The sequence below is a fragment of the Salvelinus alpinus genome, chromosome 11 (assembly GCF_045679555.1).
Source record: "Salvelinus alpinus chromosome 11, SLU_Salpinus.1, whole genome shotgun sequence".
Classification (NCBI taxonomy): domain Eukaryota; kingdom Metazoa; phylum Chordata; class Actinopteri; order Salmoniformes; family Salmonidae; genus Salvelinus; species Salvelinus alpinus.
This window is the reverse complement of record NC_092096.1, coordinates 42236505-42253420: the sequence shown is the minus strand read 5'-3', so window position 1 is coordinate 42253420 and position 16916 is coordinate 42236505. Positions and strand designations below refer to the sequence as shown.

Genomic DNA, 16916 nt, shown 5'->3' with positions numbered 1-16916 from the left:
CTCTGTGAGCTTTACTGGAAACAGTCCACCCCAGACCACCGTGTTCCCTCTCTGAGCTTTACTGGAAACAGTCCACCCCAGACCACCGTGTTCCCTCTGTGAGCATTACTGGAAACAGTCCACCATGACCACCGTGTTCCCTCTGTGAGCTTTACTGGAAGCAGTCCACCATGACCACCGTGTTCCCTCTGTGAGCTTTACTGGAAACAGTCCACCATGACCACCGTGTTCCCTCTCTGAGCTTTACTGGAAACAGTCCACCATGACCAACGTGTTCCCTCTCTGAGCTTTACTGGAAACAGTCCACCATGACCAACGTGTTCCCTCTCTGAGCTTTACTGGAAACAGTCCACCATGACCAACGTGTTCCCTCTCTGAGCTTTACTGGAAACAGTCCACCATGACCAACGTGTTCCCTCTCTGAGCTTTACTGGAAACAGTCCACCATGACCACCGTGTTCCCTCTCTGAGCTTTACTGGAAACAGTCCACCATGACCAACGTGTTCCCTCTCTGAGCTTTACTGGAAACAGTCCACCATGACCAACGTGTTCCCTCTCTGAGCTTTACTGGAAACAGTCCACCATGACCACCGTGTTCCCTCTCTGAGCTTTACTGGAAACAGTCCACCATGACCACCGTGTTCCCTCTCTGAGCTTTACTGGAAACAGTCCACCATGACCACCGTGTTCCCTCTCTGAGCTTTCCTGGAAACAGTCCACCATGACCACCGTGTTCCCTCTCTGAGCTTTACTGGAAACAGTCCACCATGACCACCGTGTTCCCTCTCTGAGCTTTACTGGAAGCAGTCCACCATGACCACCGTGTTCCCTCTGTGAGCTTTACTGGAAGCAGTCCACCATGACCACCGTGTTCCCTCTGTGAGCTTTACTGGAAACAGTCCACCATGACCACCGTGTTCCCTCTCTGAGCTTTACTGGAAACAGTCCACCATGACCACCGTGTTCCCTCTGTGAGCTTTACTGGAAACAGTCCACCATGACCACCGTGTTCCCTCTCTGAGCTTTACTGGAAACAGTCCACCATGACCACCGTGTTCCCTCTCTGAGCTTTACTGGAAGCAGTCCACCATGACCACCGTGTTCCCTCTGTGAGCTTTACTGGAAACAGTCCACCGTGACCACCGTGTTCCCTCTCTGAGCTTTACTGGAAACAGTCCACCGTGACCACCGTGTTCCCTCTCTGAGCTTTACTGGAAACAGTCCACCATGACCACCGTGTTCCCTCTCTGAGCTTTACTGGAAACAGTCCACCATGACCAACGTGTTCCCTCTCTGAGCTTTACTGGAAACAGTCCACCATGACCACCGTGTTCCCTCTCTGAGCTTTACTGGAAACAGTCCACCATGACCACCGTGTTCCCTCTTTGAGCTTTACTGGAAACAGTCCACCATGACCACCGTGTTCCCTCTCTGAGCTTTACTGGAAACAGTCCACCATGACCACCGTGTTCCCTCTCTGAGCTTTACTGGAAACAGTCCACCATGACCACCGTGTTCCTTCTCTGAGCTTTACTGGAAACAGACCACCATGACCACCGTGTTCCCTCTCTGAGCTTTACTGGAAACAGTCCACCATGATCACCGTGTTCCTTCTCTGAGCTTTACTGGAAACAGTCCACCATGACCAACGTGTTCCCTCTGTGAGCTTTACTGGAAACAGTCCACCCCAGACCACCGTGTTCCCTCTGTGAGCTTTACTGGAAACAGTCCACCATGACCACCGTGTTCCCTCTGTGAGCTTTACTGGAAACAGTCCACCCCAGACCACCGTGTTCCCTCTCTGAGCTTTACTGGAAACAGTCCACCATGACCACCGTGTTCCCTCTGTGAGCTTTACTGGAAACAGTCCACCCCAGACCACCGTGTTCCCTCTCTGAGCTTTACTGGAAACAGTCCACCCCAGACCACCGTGTTCCCTCTCTGAGCTTTACTGGAAACAGTCCACCGTGACCACCGTGTTCCCTCTGTGAGCTTTACTGGAAACAGTCCACCCTAGACCACCGTGTTCCCTCTCTGAGCTTTACTGGAAACAGTCCACCATGACCACCGTGTTCCCTCTCTGAGCTTTACTGGAAACAGTCCACCATGACCACCGTGTTCCCTCTGTGAGCATTACTGGAAACAGTCCACCATGACCACCGTGTTCCCTCTGTGAGCTTTACTGGAAACAGTCCACCATGACCACCGTGTTCCCTCTGTGAGCTTTACTGGAAACAGTCCACCCCAGACCACCGTGTTCCCTCTCTGAGCTTTACTGGAAACAGTCCACCCCAGACCACCGTGTTCCCTCTGTGAGCATTACTGGAAACAGTCCACCATGACCACCGTGTTCCCTCTGTGAGCTTTACTGGAAACAGTCCACCATGACCACCGTGTTCCCTCTGTGAGCTTTACTGGAAACAGTCCACCATGACCACCGTGTTCCCTCTCTGAGCATTACTGGAAACAGACCACCATGACCACCGTGTTCCCTCTCTGAGCATTACTGGAAACAGACCACCATGGCCACCGTGTTCCCTCTCTGAGCTTTACTGGAAACAGTCCACCATGACCACCGTGTTCCTTCTGTGAGCTTTACTGGAAACAGTCCACCATGACCACCGTGTTCCTTCTGTGAGCTTTACTGGAAACAGTCCACCATGACCACCGTGTTCCCTCTCTGAGCATTACTGGAAACAGACCACCATGACCACCGTGTTCCCTCTCTGAGCATTACTGGAAACAGACCACCATGACCACCGTGTTCCCTCTCTGAGCATTACTGGAAACAGACCACCATGGCCACCGTGTTCCCTCTCTGAGCTTTACTGGAAACAGTCCACCATGACCACCGTGTTCCTTCTGTGAGCTTTACTGGAAACAGTCCACCATGACCACCGTGTTCCTTCTGTGAGCTTTACTGGAAACAGTCCACCATGACCACCGTGTTCCCTCTCTGAGCTTTACTGGAAACAGTCCACCATGACCACCGTGTTCCCTCTGTGAGCTTTACTGGAAACAGTCCACCATGACCACCGTGTTCCTTCTGTGAGCTTTACTGGAAACAGTCCACCATGACCACCGTGTTCCCTCTGTGAGCTTTACTGGAAACAGTCCACCCCAGACCACCGTGTTCCCTCTCTGAGCTTTACTGGAAACAGTCCACCATGACCACCGTGTTCCCTCTGTGAGCTTTACTGGAAACAGTCCACCCCAGACCACCGTGTTCCCTCTCTGAGCTTTACTGGAAACAGTCCACCCCAGACCACCGTGTTCCCTCTCTGAGCTTTACTGGAAACAGTCCACCCCAGACCACCGTGTTCCCTCTGTGAGCATTACTGGAAACAGTCCACCATGACCACCGTGTTCCCTCTGTGAGCTTTACTGGAAACAGTCCACCATGACCACCGTGTTCCCTCTGTGAGCTTTACTGGAAACAGTCCACCATGACCACCGTGTTCCCTCTCTGAGCATTACTGGAAACAGACCACCATGACCACCGTGTTCCCTCTCTGAGCATTACTGGAAACAGACCACCATGGCCACCGTGTTCCCTCTCTGAGCTTTACTGGAAACAGTCCACCATGACCACCGTGTTCCTTCTGTGAGCTTTACTGGAAACAGTCCACCATGACCACCGTGTTCCTTCTGTGAGCTTTACTGGAAACAGTCCACCATGACCACCGTGTTCCCTCTCTGAGCATTACTGGAAACAGACCACCATGACCACCGTGTTCCCTCTCTGAGCATTACTGGAAACAGACCACCATGGCCACCGTGTTCCCTCTCTGAGCTTTACTGGAAACAGTCCACCATGACCACCGTGTTCCTTCTGTGAGCTTTACTGGAAACAGTCCACCATGACCACCGTGTTCCTTCTGTGGGCTTTACTGGAAACAGTCCACCATGACCACCGTGTTCCCTCTCTGAGCTTTACTGGAAACAGTCCACCATGACCACCGTGTTCCCTCTGTGAGCTTTACTGGAAACAGTCCACCATGACCACCGTGTTCCTTCTGTGAGCTTTACTGGAAACAGTCCACCATGACCACCGTGTTCCCTCTCTGAGCTTTACTGGAAACAGTCCACCATGACCACCGTGTTCCTTCTCTGAGCTTTCCTGGATGAAAGGGCAAAAGAGAGACTCTGTCATAAATGATTCATCATAGCATGCTCTGCTTTCATCATGGTAGTGTTGTGCTAGACTGTCAGATTTATTTAATGGGAATGTACAAGCCTGATTGGTAATTATCAACTCAATTACCTCACAAGGTCTCCTCAGTGTACAGGTAGCAGGAGTCAGTGTATCTAAGCACTATTGGGTCTGCAAACCTTTCATCACTAATTGCTATCAGCAGGTTTGATGAAAGGATGCTCATGAAAAAGCAAAGGGAAAAGATCACTTTTGGTGGTGGTCGTGGTACAGATTGATTAGTTAATCAATGGAATGGACATTTCTAATTACAAAGGTTCAATTGATAAAATGACCATATATAATAACACATTTGTGATGTATAATGTTTTTCTTCAAGAGAATGTCCAGGTGCCAAGTGGTTATGCTAGATATTTCCCTTAGTCAAATTGAAGCCTGCATTTAAACCACCATTTTCTAATTCAGACATTAACCTACAATGACATAGTCTGTCTTCTGCTATTCGGATTGTAAAACATTAGGTAATTGAGTCCTGGTATAATATAATCTAATAGCCATTGGTTAAAAGCAGGATATGACCCAGAAGGACCAGCCTTGGCAATAAAGATCTACTGACTACTTAATGTTAATCAGCTTGCTCCACAGTAGCCCATTAGATTCGTTTTGAAGGGAGGTATATTTAGTCTCCACTCATGTTATTTATTTGCTTTGGGAACATAACGTACACTCACTCCATCCAGGAAATGGTGCATTAATTTGTTCATTGGAAGTGGTTTTCAAAGAGTAGGCTATAGTACTATGTAGTACAGTGAGCTCCAAAAGTATTGGGCCAGTGACAATTTTTATGTTTTGACTCTGTACTCCAGCACTTTGAAATGATACAATTACTATGAGGTTGAAGTGTAGACTGTCAGCTTTCATTTCAGATTATTTTGTGTTCAGTAGAAATGAATGGGAAATTATGTTTTGTGTCATTTTGGAGTCGCTTTTATTGTAAATAAGAACATGTATGTTTCTAAACACTTCTACATTCATGTGGATGCTACCCAGTGGTGACCCGTTATTCAAGGCAGAGCCCCACCTGTTTTGAGCCCAACACTTTTAGGTAAAAAAGTGTTGGGGGGCTTGCCTGTTTGCCTATTATTTTGGCATTGATACGTGTCAAATATCAGTTTGCAAACAATGTAAAAAATAAAAATAAAAATGTAATTCAGTTAATTAGAAACATATTATACAGTATAAGTGACTCCAAGATGACAAAATACATTATTTACCATTCATTTCTATTGGGCACAAAATAATCTGAAACACAACCAAAACAAACAGCAAATGCATCAAACAAATTTGTAGTCACAAGCTTGATATAGTCATTGTGTGCTAGGAATATGGGACCAAATACTTAACTTTGTACTACTTTAATACATATTTAAGTGAATTTGTCCCAATACCTGACAGTCTGCACTTGTATAATTTCAATTCCAAAGTGCTGGAGTACAGAGCCAAAATAACTTATAATGTTTCACTGTCCCAACACTTTTGGAGCTCCCTGTATATGTACAGTGCTGTATGTTTACAGAGCTACTTCACTTAGCAAATGCAATCTCAAATGGAGAGGGAGAGAGTATAAGGCCAGGGAGGGAGAGAGAGAGAGCGGGAGAGAAGTGTTTAAGGAATATCAGTAACTGTTAAGAGTCCTTGAAGTGAGCATTTTCCATTTCCTGTGTAAAGTGCACCAGTGTCTGGGAGGAGCTGGGTGAAGTAATAACAGGCTATCTACAATTGACAGGTCAATCTACACCTCTCTGCTATACATTGCTTTATCTAAGCCTGTAAAGCCTCCCTCACTCTATAGCTATACATTACACACATATTACATCATGCTACATACACACACCTGTATCTAAATCTGCCCCATATTCCTCTCTGCTATACATATTACACACACACACACACACACACACACACACACACCCTAACCCAATTAGAGTACTGCTGTGTTATCGACTATATTCTCACCATCAACATTTTCCTAAATCCATCCGTCTCGCCATCCTATAACATGGTCCAATGGTCTTTATATTGTTCAATAAACCCTAGGCTATCAGTGATAGTGTAATGAGCTTATTGGAGTGCATTGTCTCTCTACTTGTCTCTTCTTGCATTAAGAATAAAAAACTTCAGCGAGCAGGCCTTTCTAATCGACCTGGCCCGGGTATCCTGGAAGGATATTGACCTCATCCCGTCAGTAGAGGATGCCTGGTTGCTCTTCAAAAGTGCTTTCCTCTCCATCTTAAATAAGCATGCCCCATTCAAAAAATGTAGAACTAAGAACAGATATAGCCCTTGGTTCACCCCAGACTTGACTGCCCTTGACCAACACCAAAACATCCTGTGGCGTTCTGCATTCGCATCGAATAGCCCCTGCGATATGCAACATTTCAAGGAAGTCAGGAGCCAATATACTCAGTCAGTTAGGAAAGCTAAGGCTAGCTTTTTCAAACAGAAATTTGCTTCCTGTAGCACTAATTCCAAAAAGTTTTGGGACACTGTAAAGTCCATGGAGAATAAGAGCACCTCCTCCCAGCTGCCCACTGCACTGAGGATAGGAAACACTGTCACCACCGATAAATCTACGATAATCGATCATTTCAATAAGCATTTTTCTACGGCTGGCCATGCTTTCCACCTGGCTACCCCTGCCCCGGCCAACATCTCAGCACCCCCTGCAGCAACTTGCCCAACCCCCCCCCCCCCCTCCCCCTGCTTCTCCTTCACCCAAATCCAGACAGCTGATGTTCTGGAAGAGCTGCAAAATCTGGATCCCTACAAATCAGCTGGGCTAGACAATCTGGACTCTCTCTTTCTAAAATTATCCACCGAAATTGTTGCAACCCCTATTACTAGCCTATTCAACCTCTCTTTCGTATCGTCTGAGATCCCCAAAGATTGAAAAGCTGCCGCGGTCATCCCCCTCTTCAAAAGAGGAGGCACTCTAGACCCAAACTGTAATAGACCTACAGTGGGGAGAACAAGTATTTGATACACTGCCGATTTTGCAGGTTTTCCTACTTACAAAGCATGTAGAGGTCTGTAATTTTTATCATAGGTACACTTCAACTGTGAGAGACGGAATCTAAAACAAAAATCCAGAAAATCACATTGTATGATTTTTAAGTAATTAATTAGCATTTTATTGCATGACATAAGTATTTGATACATCAGAAAAGCAGAACTTAATATTTGGTACAGAAACCTTTGTTTGCAATTACAGAGATCAGACGTTTCCTGTAGTTATTGACCAGGTTTGCACACACTGCAGCAGGGATTTTGGCCCACTCCTCCATACAGACCTTCTCCAGATCCTTCAGGTTTCGGGGCTGTCGCTGGGCAATACGGACTTTCAGCTCCCTCCAAAGATTTTCTATTGGGTTCAGGTCTGGAGACTGGCTAGACCACTCCAGGACCTTGAGATGCTTCTTACGGAGCCACTCCTTAGTTGCCCTGGCTGTGTGTTTTGGGTCGTTGTCATTCTGGAAGACCCAGCCACGACCCATCTTCAATGCTCTTACTGAGGGAAGGAGGTTGTTGGCCAAGATCTCGCGATACATGGCCCCATCCATCCTCCCCTCAATACGGTGCAGTCGTCCTGTCCCCTTTGCAGAAAAGCATCCCCAAAGAATGATGTTTCCACCTCCATGCTTCACAGTTGGGATGGTGTTCTTGGGGTTGTACTCATCCTTCTTCTTCCTCCAAACACAGCGAGTGGAGTTTAGACCAAAAAGCTCTATTTTTGTCTCATCAGACCACATGACCTTCTCCCATTCCTCCTCTGGATCATCCAGATGGTCATTAGCAAACTTCAGACGGGCCTGGACATGCGCTGGCTTGAGCAGGGGGACCTTGCGTGCGCTGCAGGATTTTAATCCATGATGGCGTAGTGTGTTACTAATGGTTTTCTTTGAGACTGTGGTCCCAGCTCTCTTCAGGTCATTGACCAGGTCCTGCCGTGTAGTTCTGGGCTGATCCCTCACCTTCCTCATGATCATTGATGCCCCACGAGGTGAGATCTTGCATGGAGCCCCAGACCGAGGGTGATTGACCGTCATCTTGAACTTCTTCCATTTTCTAATAATTGCGCCAACAGTTGTTGCCTTCTCACCAAGCTGCTTGCCTATTGTCCTGTAGCCCATCCCAGCCTTGTGCAGGTCTACAATTTTATCCCTGATGTCCTTACACAGCTCTCTGGTCTTGGCCATTGTGGAGAGGTTGGAGTCTGTTTGATTGAGTGTGTGGACAGGTGTCTTTTATACAGGTAACGAGTTCAAACAGGTGCAGTTAATACAGGTAATGAGTGGAGAACAGGAGGGCGTCTTAAAGAAAAACTAACAGGTCTGTGAGAGCCGGAAATCTTACTGGTTGGTAGGTGATCAAATACTTATGTCATGCAATAAAATGCAAATTAATTACTTAAAAATCATACAATGTGATTTTCTGGATTTTTGTTTTAGATTCCGTCTCTCACAGTTGAAGTGTACCTATGATAAAAATTACAGACCTCTAAATGCTTTGTAAGTAGGAAAACCTGCAAAATCGGCAGTGTATCAAATACTTGTTCTCCCCACTGTATATCCATCCTGCCCTGCCTTTCTAAAATCTTCGAAAGCCAAGTTAATAAACAGATCACCGACCATTTCGAATCCCACCATACCTTCTCCATTATGCAATCTGGTTTCCGAGCTGGTCATGGGTGCACCTCAGCCACGCTCAAGGTCTTAAACGATATCATAACCGCCATCGATAAAAGACAGTACTGCAGCCGTCTTCATCGACCTGGCCAAGGCTTTCGACTCTGTCAATCACCACATTATTATCGGCAGACTCAATAGCCTTGGCTTCTCAAATGACTGCCTCGCCTGGTTCATCAACTACTTCTCAGATAGAGTTCAGTGTGTCAAATTGGAGGACCTGTTGTCCGGACCTCTGGCAATCTCTATGGGGGTGCCACAGGGTTAAATTCTCGGGCCGACTCATTTCTCTGTATATATCAATGATGTCGCTCTTGCTGCTGATGATTCTCTGATCCACCTCTATGCAGACGACACCATTCTGTATACATCTGGCCCTTCATTGGACACTGTGCTAACAAACCTCCAAACGAGCTTCAACGCCATACAACACTCCTTCCGTGGCCTCCAACTGCTTTTAAATGCTAATAAAACTAAGTGCATGCTCTTCAACCGATTGCTGCCCGCACCCTCCCGCCCGACTAGCATCACTACTCTGGACGGTTCTGAATTAGAATATGTGGATAACTACAAATACCTAAGTGTCTGGTTAGACTGTAAACTCTCCTTCCAGACTCGCATTAAGCATCTCCAATCCAAAATGAATTCTAGAATCGGCTTCCTATTTCGCAACAAAGCCTCATTCACTCATGCTGCCAAACATACCCTGGTAAAACTGACTATCCTACCGATCCTTGACTTCGACGATGTCATTCACAAAATATCCCCCAACACTCTACTCAGACTACATCCAGTTTGCTATCACAGTGCCATCCGTTTTGTCACCAAAGCCCCTTATACCACCCACCACTGCGACCTGTATGCTCTCGTTGGCTGGCCCTCACTACATATCCGTCGCCAAACCCACTGGCTCCAGGTCATCTATAAGTCTTTGCTAGGTAAAGCCCCGCCTTATCTCAGCTCACTGGTCAACATAGCAACACCCACCCGTAGCACTCGCTCCAGCAGGTATATTGCACTGGTCATCCCCAAAGCCAACACTTCCTTTGGCCACCTTTCCTTCCAGTTCTCTGGAACGAATTGCAAAAATATCTGAAGCTGGAGTCTTATATCTCCCTCTCTAACTTTAAGCATCAGCTGTCAGAGCAGCTTACCAATCACTGTACCTGTACACAGCCAATCTGTAAATAGCACACCCAACTACCTCATCCCCATATTATTACTTATCTTCTTGCTCTTTTGCACCCTAGTATCTCTACTTGCACATCATCATCTGCACATCTATCACTCCAGTATAAATGCTAAATTGTCATTATTTCGCCTCTATGGCCTATTTATTGCCTTACCTCCCTACTCTTCTACATTTGCACACATTTTACATTGATTTTTCTATTTTTATTTTCTATTGTGTTATTGACTGTACGTTTGTTTATGTGTAACTCTGTGTTGTTTTTGTTGCACTGCTTTGCTTTATCTTGGCCAGGTCGCGGTTGTAAATGAGAACTTGGTCTCAACTGGCCTACCTGGTTAAATAAAGGAGAAATAAATCAAAAATAACTGAATGATCAATGTGTGACCCTTGTGAAGGGAGTTTAAAATGGGAAAGGTTTTATAGTCACATGTTGGAAGCAAGGGCTGTTAAAGGGGAAGTAGGGGGAAAGGTTTTGTGTTTGATTGAAAAAAAATATGAAAAATTCAGCGTGCATTAGCACTGCTGTCAGGCTAAAAGCAGAAGCGCCCAGCACAACCCTCAACTCCCATGATGTCATACACAAACAACCAATGGGATGGTATCCTTCTCTAGCTTGACAACTCTATTATGAACTGTATATAATCAAGTTGTCCCCAGACGCTGATCCCAGGTCAGTTTTGTGTTCTAAGGCCTAATGGTTAATTTTAGAATGTGTGGGATGGTAAGCTGATCCTAGATCAGTGTCCGAGAGCCACTGCTACCTGGACCTTACCTTGACAGGAAGCAAATGGATCCATGTCTGCATGTCTATACTAAGGCATTAGTGTGAGTTATGGTATAGCTACTGACCGTCTATCATTGACTCTCAGATCAAGGAGAATGGCTTAGATCTATTAGGAAACACCATTAGCCACACTTGGGTACCCAAATGCATTATGTCTTTCCCACTGTGGGGTATAGTGTAGTTGGCTGGGAATCTATCCCTCATCTGATCATGCTGCTATTGTGCAGAATGATCTGAAACACTAAAGTAAGTACTTCTTCACACTTACTGTAGTATGTCACCTGAATCTTTTCAGTTTATTGTGGAGTCACTGTGGGCAAAGGAATACGTGAGGCCTACTTTGACTGAATGGCTAAAGTCTCACAGACCTTTCAAACCCCAGAGTGGATGAAATCCCTTAACAGTAGGCTAACTGTTTTCTTCAACAGCTACTGTAGCTGGGCTGCATCCAAATGGCACCCTATTTACCCAAGTGGTTCATTTAATTTTGGCAGTTACATGTACAGTGCAATGTCTACAGAATGAATTGTCCTTGAATCACCACTCCACTCCCCTCCCTCCAGCCCACCTCCTGTCGCCCAGAGGGGGGGGCTCGGCTATAGACTGATTACTCTAGTCCAGAGGTCCTCCACTGTCACTGTGTCATCGACCGACCAGGCAGGAAAAAAGTCAATTAACTAACAGTGATATGTCCTTCATATCGATCGAACTGGGCCCCATGCTGTGAGTGTAGTGTGGTGACGCTAAGATATGACAGCTGTGGTCACCAACCCTTGTCCTGGGAGAGTTATAGGAGGTGCAGGTATTTGTTCTAGCCCAGCACCCTGATTCAAGCATTCCATAATAATCAAGACCTTAGTTACAGTAGTTGAATCGGGTGTGTTTTAGAGCTGGGCTGGAATGAAATCCTGCATTGTACATACTAGGGGGTAGAAGATGGGCTGTGTATCTAACAGGAGTGTGTGTCTCCAGGACTGTAGACCAGTGTTTCTCTCCACAGGTGCTGTATTAGTCTGGCACGGGTCAGATGGCTCCTGACAGATCCAAGATGGCGTGAAATGGAGAGTTTAACAGGGTGTCACTGTGCCAGAGCATGGCCCTGTGTGAGCTCAAAGAGCTGCTAATGATGACATCACCCCTGTTAATGAGTGTGTCAGATGAGTCCGCCTGAGGGAGAGGGGACGGGGAAAGGGTACTGTCTATCCATTATAAAGAGAACCGAAGAGGGAAGAAGGGTAGAGAGACAGGGCAGTATGGTGAATCCGTCTATTGTCTTGGGAAACGCCTGTCTGTGAGAATGGTTGCTGAATACTGCTGTGTGTATGTGAGTGTCCAATTATGTAACACAGATCAAATAAAGCGTATGGGTCACTTTCATTCGACCCCTTTGGTTGATGTGTGTTGTTTGGTCTGTTGATACCTCAGCAGAAAGCTATGTGAATCCTTGGCACTGGCAGTCCACAACACTGGCTAGCTCTACAGGGAGGGACAGTGTGAGAAACTCAGAGGTACGGCCCATTACTGGTCTCTTAGAGTAGTTGTCTAAAGACACAAAGGAGAGGGAAAAAGGAGAGATAAAGCGAAATGGAAGAGGGAGGGAGATAGAGGGGGACTGTATAACAGGCAAAGTGCAAGAACCAATTTCAAAATGTTAATATCTCTCCCATTCTTCTCTGTCAGGCTGGCCGTGAGGGAAAGAGAGAGAGAGAGGTTGGGAGAAAGTAAAATAGTCTGTGATTATAGTAACTAACAAAGCTAATTTCCCCGCCATCTTTTCTGCAGACCGTGGTATCCTATGAGATAATAAAGACTGAGAGGGCCTCTGTCAGAGGAGCAGACAGTCTGTCTCTTTCTCTGTCGCCGTCTGGTGGCTCCCTCCGCAGGGTGTGGTCTCGTAGTCAGTCTCCGTGGTCCAGTCCCGTGTGGCTCAGTTGGTAGCGCATGGCGCTAGCAACGCCAGGGTAGTAGGTTCGATTACTGGAATTTTCCAATGCTGGAAATCTATGTGTAAAGGATTTCGCGCTGCTTGCTTAGCGAGTAACACGTCCTTGCGATTTGGCCCATATCTGGCTCCAACTCGGGACCTCTGTCTCACAAACACACGTGACCATCCTCCCTCAAGCGTCTTTTTTTCTTTTCTTCCCTCAAGCGTCTTAGCTGATCGCGCCACCTAAAAAGCTAGCTGAGGAGGCGACGCAAACGGGACACCTTAAGGCTGAGGAGTACGTTTCACACATCCCCATGTGCTACATATGCACTCACTACTGTGAGTCGCTCTGGATCAGAGTGTCCGCTAAATGACAACAATTCTCTCTCTCTTTCTTGGAGCGTTACACCTCCGTTTGCATGAGGGGGGCCAAGGGCTGGTGGACACTGGGTCCAGAGTGACAGCTTCCTGTGCTTTGGGTGTTCACAGAGATGTTTCATGGAGGAGCAACATTTTCACAACCCACTGATCCAGATCAGAGTGCTGACCTCTGCCAGCGTGTGAGAGCGTGGTTCACTGGGTCGGGTGACCCGCAAGAAGAGGCTGGGTGGAAATCTGCCGGTGACATGGTGGACGATTCCTCCATAAAGTCCGCCAGGCTGCTGCAGCAGGTGTTGGAGGGAGTCCATTCTGCACTGCCGTGCTTGTTTAGAGAGATGCTGGGGATTAAGCAGAGACGGGACCGTCGGGGGAACACCAGCAGGGTGAGGGAATGATCCTGTAGTTCAAGACTCCGGGCTGAGGATGGGCTGAGGGCAACATGGTGGCCGGGGGGATTTGGGACCTGGCTATTCTCTGAGAGGATGTTTGCGCTCCTTGTATACGCCTCCGATAGAAAAAGCGTACTGTTGATCTACAGTGGAGGATAATTCACGGGGTTATCACTGCGAACAGATACGTGTCGCACCTTGATCCATCGGTGGGGGTGGGGGGGGGGGGTCTTCTGTTGGGAGGAGGAGACAGTTTTTTTTCTTGTTCCAGGCTGGTTGTCTTTTTTCTGTCCTGGGTGGGTGGTGTACAGGGCTAGGGTTGGGGCTGACTCTGGACCTATACGTTGGAGGGTCTAGGTATAACGTAGCCTACAGGGAAAGGGACTGCCTAGTAAACTACCTGTTGGGGCAGATACACATGTCAATGTGGAAGACCAGGAAACATGGGGGGGGGGGTACGGACACCAGAGCTGTGCTGCTGGGGCGGGCTCGGCCCACACTGGAGCATGTACAGTATATGGGGGCTGGTGAACCGTCTGGGGGACTGTGGGGGCATCAGGGGGTTCTATGTACAGTGGACGAGGAGGGGGCTTAGTTTTAACTTTCTAGGTACGTTCAAATGAAGTGAAGGTTTGGCTTTTAATGATGTAACTATTGGGCCAAGAAAGGTAGTATTTTATTTTTCGAAGTTGAGTGGGTGACGGAGGTGCTGTGTCACCCTAAGGTGCTGTGTCAGCAGGATGTCTCTCTGAAAGTAGGACACAAAACAGTGTAACAGATTTTTTAGTGATGCCTGGAAATACTGTAGGACTATATGAGTGAGTGGCACAGATTTCTATTTAACACCTGGACAACGAGTGAGTGTAACTGGTTAGAGATCTCTGAATGACTCGAACATCTATCTGTCTGTGATGAGAACTGGAGTGAAGAAGGGGACTAAAACAGACCCAGTTTACTGTAGCAATGTTATAATGACGCACACACACCTCAGACGCCACAAGTCTGTTATTGTCTGTGGTATTATTTACTTTGTCATATTGGAGATTCCAGGAAACGACTGGTTGATCATCAATATATTGAGAGGCTAATATCACTTACATGGTATATGATGTAATCTGATGTCCCCTGTGCTTTCTCTCCTCTCTCTCCTCTCACTTCTCTCTCTCTCTCTCACACGCTCTCTTCTCTCTCTCTCTCACACACTCTCTCTCTCTCTCTCTCTCTCTCTCTTGCACACTCTCTCACACACTCTCTCTCACACACTCTCTCTCACACACTCTCTCTCACACTCTCTCTCTCTCTGAGACGAGGACAAACCTAAAACAGAGAGAGAGAGTGAGGGAAGGAGAGCGAGAGAGAGAGAGAGAAGACGGAGAAGAGAGAAAGCACAGGGGATGACATCAGATTACGTCTCAGACAGTCTGCCTCTCTGTGGAAACCAATACCAACCTGCGGGTTTGAACCGCCATGTTTTCAACCGGGCCCACCTTGTAGAGGGGCGGACTTCAGAACCAGCAGCTGCGGTTTGATCATTCCATCTCTACTGTTAACACCAACCACCATCTTTGGATGAAGACCATAGACTGTGTTTGACTGCTTGACCAGGCGTCCCTGAGTGTGTCTGTGTTTGTCTGTTGGAAAGAGCCCTAAACCCTCCCATGTGCTCTTAATACCTCTCTAGACTACAGCCCTAAACCCTCCATGTGCTCTTAATACCTCTCTAGACTACAGCCCTAAACCCTCCCATGTGCTCTTAATACCTCTCTAGACTACAGCCCTAAACCCTCCATGTGCTCTTAATACCTCTCTAGACTACAGCCCTAAACCCTCCCATGTGCTCTTAATACCTCTCTAGACTACAGCCCTAAACCCTCCCATGTGCTCTTAATACCTCTCTAGACTACAGCCCTAAACCCTCCCATGTGCTCTTAATACCTCTCTAGACTACAGCCCTAAACCCTCCCATGTGCTCTTAATACCTCTCTAGACTACAGCCCTAAACCCTCCCATGTGCTCTTAATACCTCTCTAGACTACAGCCCTAAACCCTCCCATGTGCTCTTAATACCTCTCTAGACTACAGCCCTAAACCCTCCCATGTGCTCTTAATACCTCTCTAGACTACAGCCCTAAACCCTCCCATGTGCTCTTAATACCTCTCTAGACTACAGCCCTAAACCCTCCCATGTGCTCTTAATACCTCTCTAGACTACAGCCCTAAACCCTCCCATGTGCTCTTAATACCTCTCTAGACTACAGCCCTAAACCCTCCCATGTGCTCTTAATACCTCTCTAGACTACAGCCCTAAACCCTCCCATGTGCTCTTACTACCTCTCTAGACTACAGCCCTAAACCCTCCATGTGCTCTTAATACCTCTCTAGACTACAGCCCTAACCCCTCCCATGTGCTCTTAATACCTCTCTAGACTACAGCCCTAAACCCTCCCATGTGCTCTTAATACCTCTCTAGACTACAGCCCTAAACCCTCCCATGTGCTCTTAATACCTCTCTAGACTACAGCCTTAAACCCTCCCATGTGCTCTTAATACCTCTCTAGACTACAGCCCTAAACCCTCCATGTGCTCTTACTACCTCTCTAGACTACAGCCCTAAACCCTCCCATGTGCTCTTAATACCTCTCTAGACTACAGCCTTAAACCCTCCCATGTGCTCTTAATACCTCTCTAGACTACAGCCCTAAAGCCTCTGTGCTTCTCCCTGACTAGAGCATCCTAGCAGTACGTCTGCTGACTCACCCTCTTCCTGTAAATGATGTCATTTGTTTATCTTCAGAAGGAGCAGAGAAAGTGTCCTCTCCTCTGAGGAATAATATATTGAGACATCTCCTCTCACCACTTCCTGACATCAAAAAGCAGGAATAGCCAGACAGAGACATAGCCGCACTAGGATAATGTTTGTCCTAGCCAGGCAGAGACATAGCCGCACTAGGACAAGGTCTGTCCTAACCAGGCAGAGACATAGCCGCACTAGGACAAGGTCTGTCCTAACCAGACAGAGACATAGCCGCACTAGGACAAGGTCTGTCCTAGCCAGACAGAGACATAGCCGCACTAGGACAAGGTCTGTCCTAGCCAGACAGAGACATAGCCGCACTAGGACAAGGTCTGTCCTAGCCAGGCAGAGACATAGCCGCACTAGGATAATGTCTGTCCTAGCCAGACAGAGACATAGCCGCACTAGGACAAGGTCTGTCCTAACCAGGCAGAGACATAGCCGCACTAGGACAAGGTCTGTCCTAGCCAGACAGAGACATAGCCGCACTAGGACAATGTCTGTCCTAGCCAGGCAGAGACATAGCCGCACTAGGACAATGTCTGTCCTA

The 16916-nt window shown here is 47.3% G+C and overlaps 1 protein-coding gene across 6 annotated transcripts in view; it reads left to right on the top strand.

Annotated features, from left to right (window-relative positions):
* Positions 1-16916, top strand: part of LOC139534206 (protein bicaudal D homolog 1-like) — a 38718-nt gene that overhangs the window by 6438 nt on the left and 15364 nt on the right. For 2 of the 6 annotated variants that reach the window (XM_071333116.1, XM_071333115.1), the window contains exon 1: positions 13016-13566. The exons of 2 other annotated variants lie outside the window; for them this stretch is intronic. In XM_071333116.1, the coding sequence (XP_071189217.1) occupies positions 13294-13566 (273 nt within the window). In that variant the 5' untranslated portion in view covers positions 13016-13293. Of the gene's footprint in view, positions 1-13000; positions 13567-16916 lie in introns of those variants that run through there. 2 more of the 6 variants (XM_071333112.1, XM_071333114.1) reach the window with 2 other exon arrangements.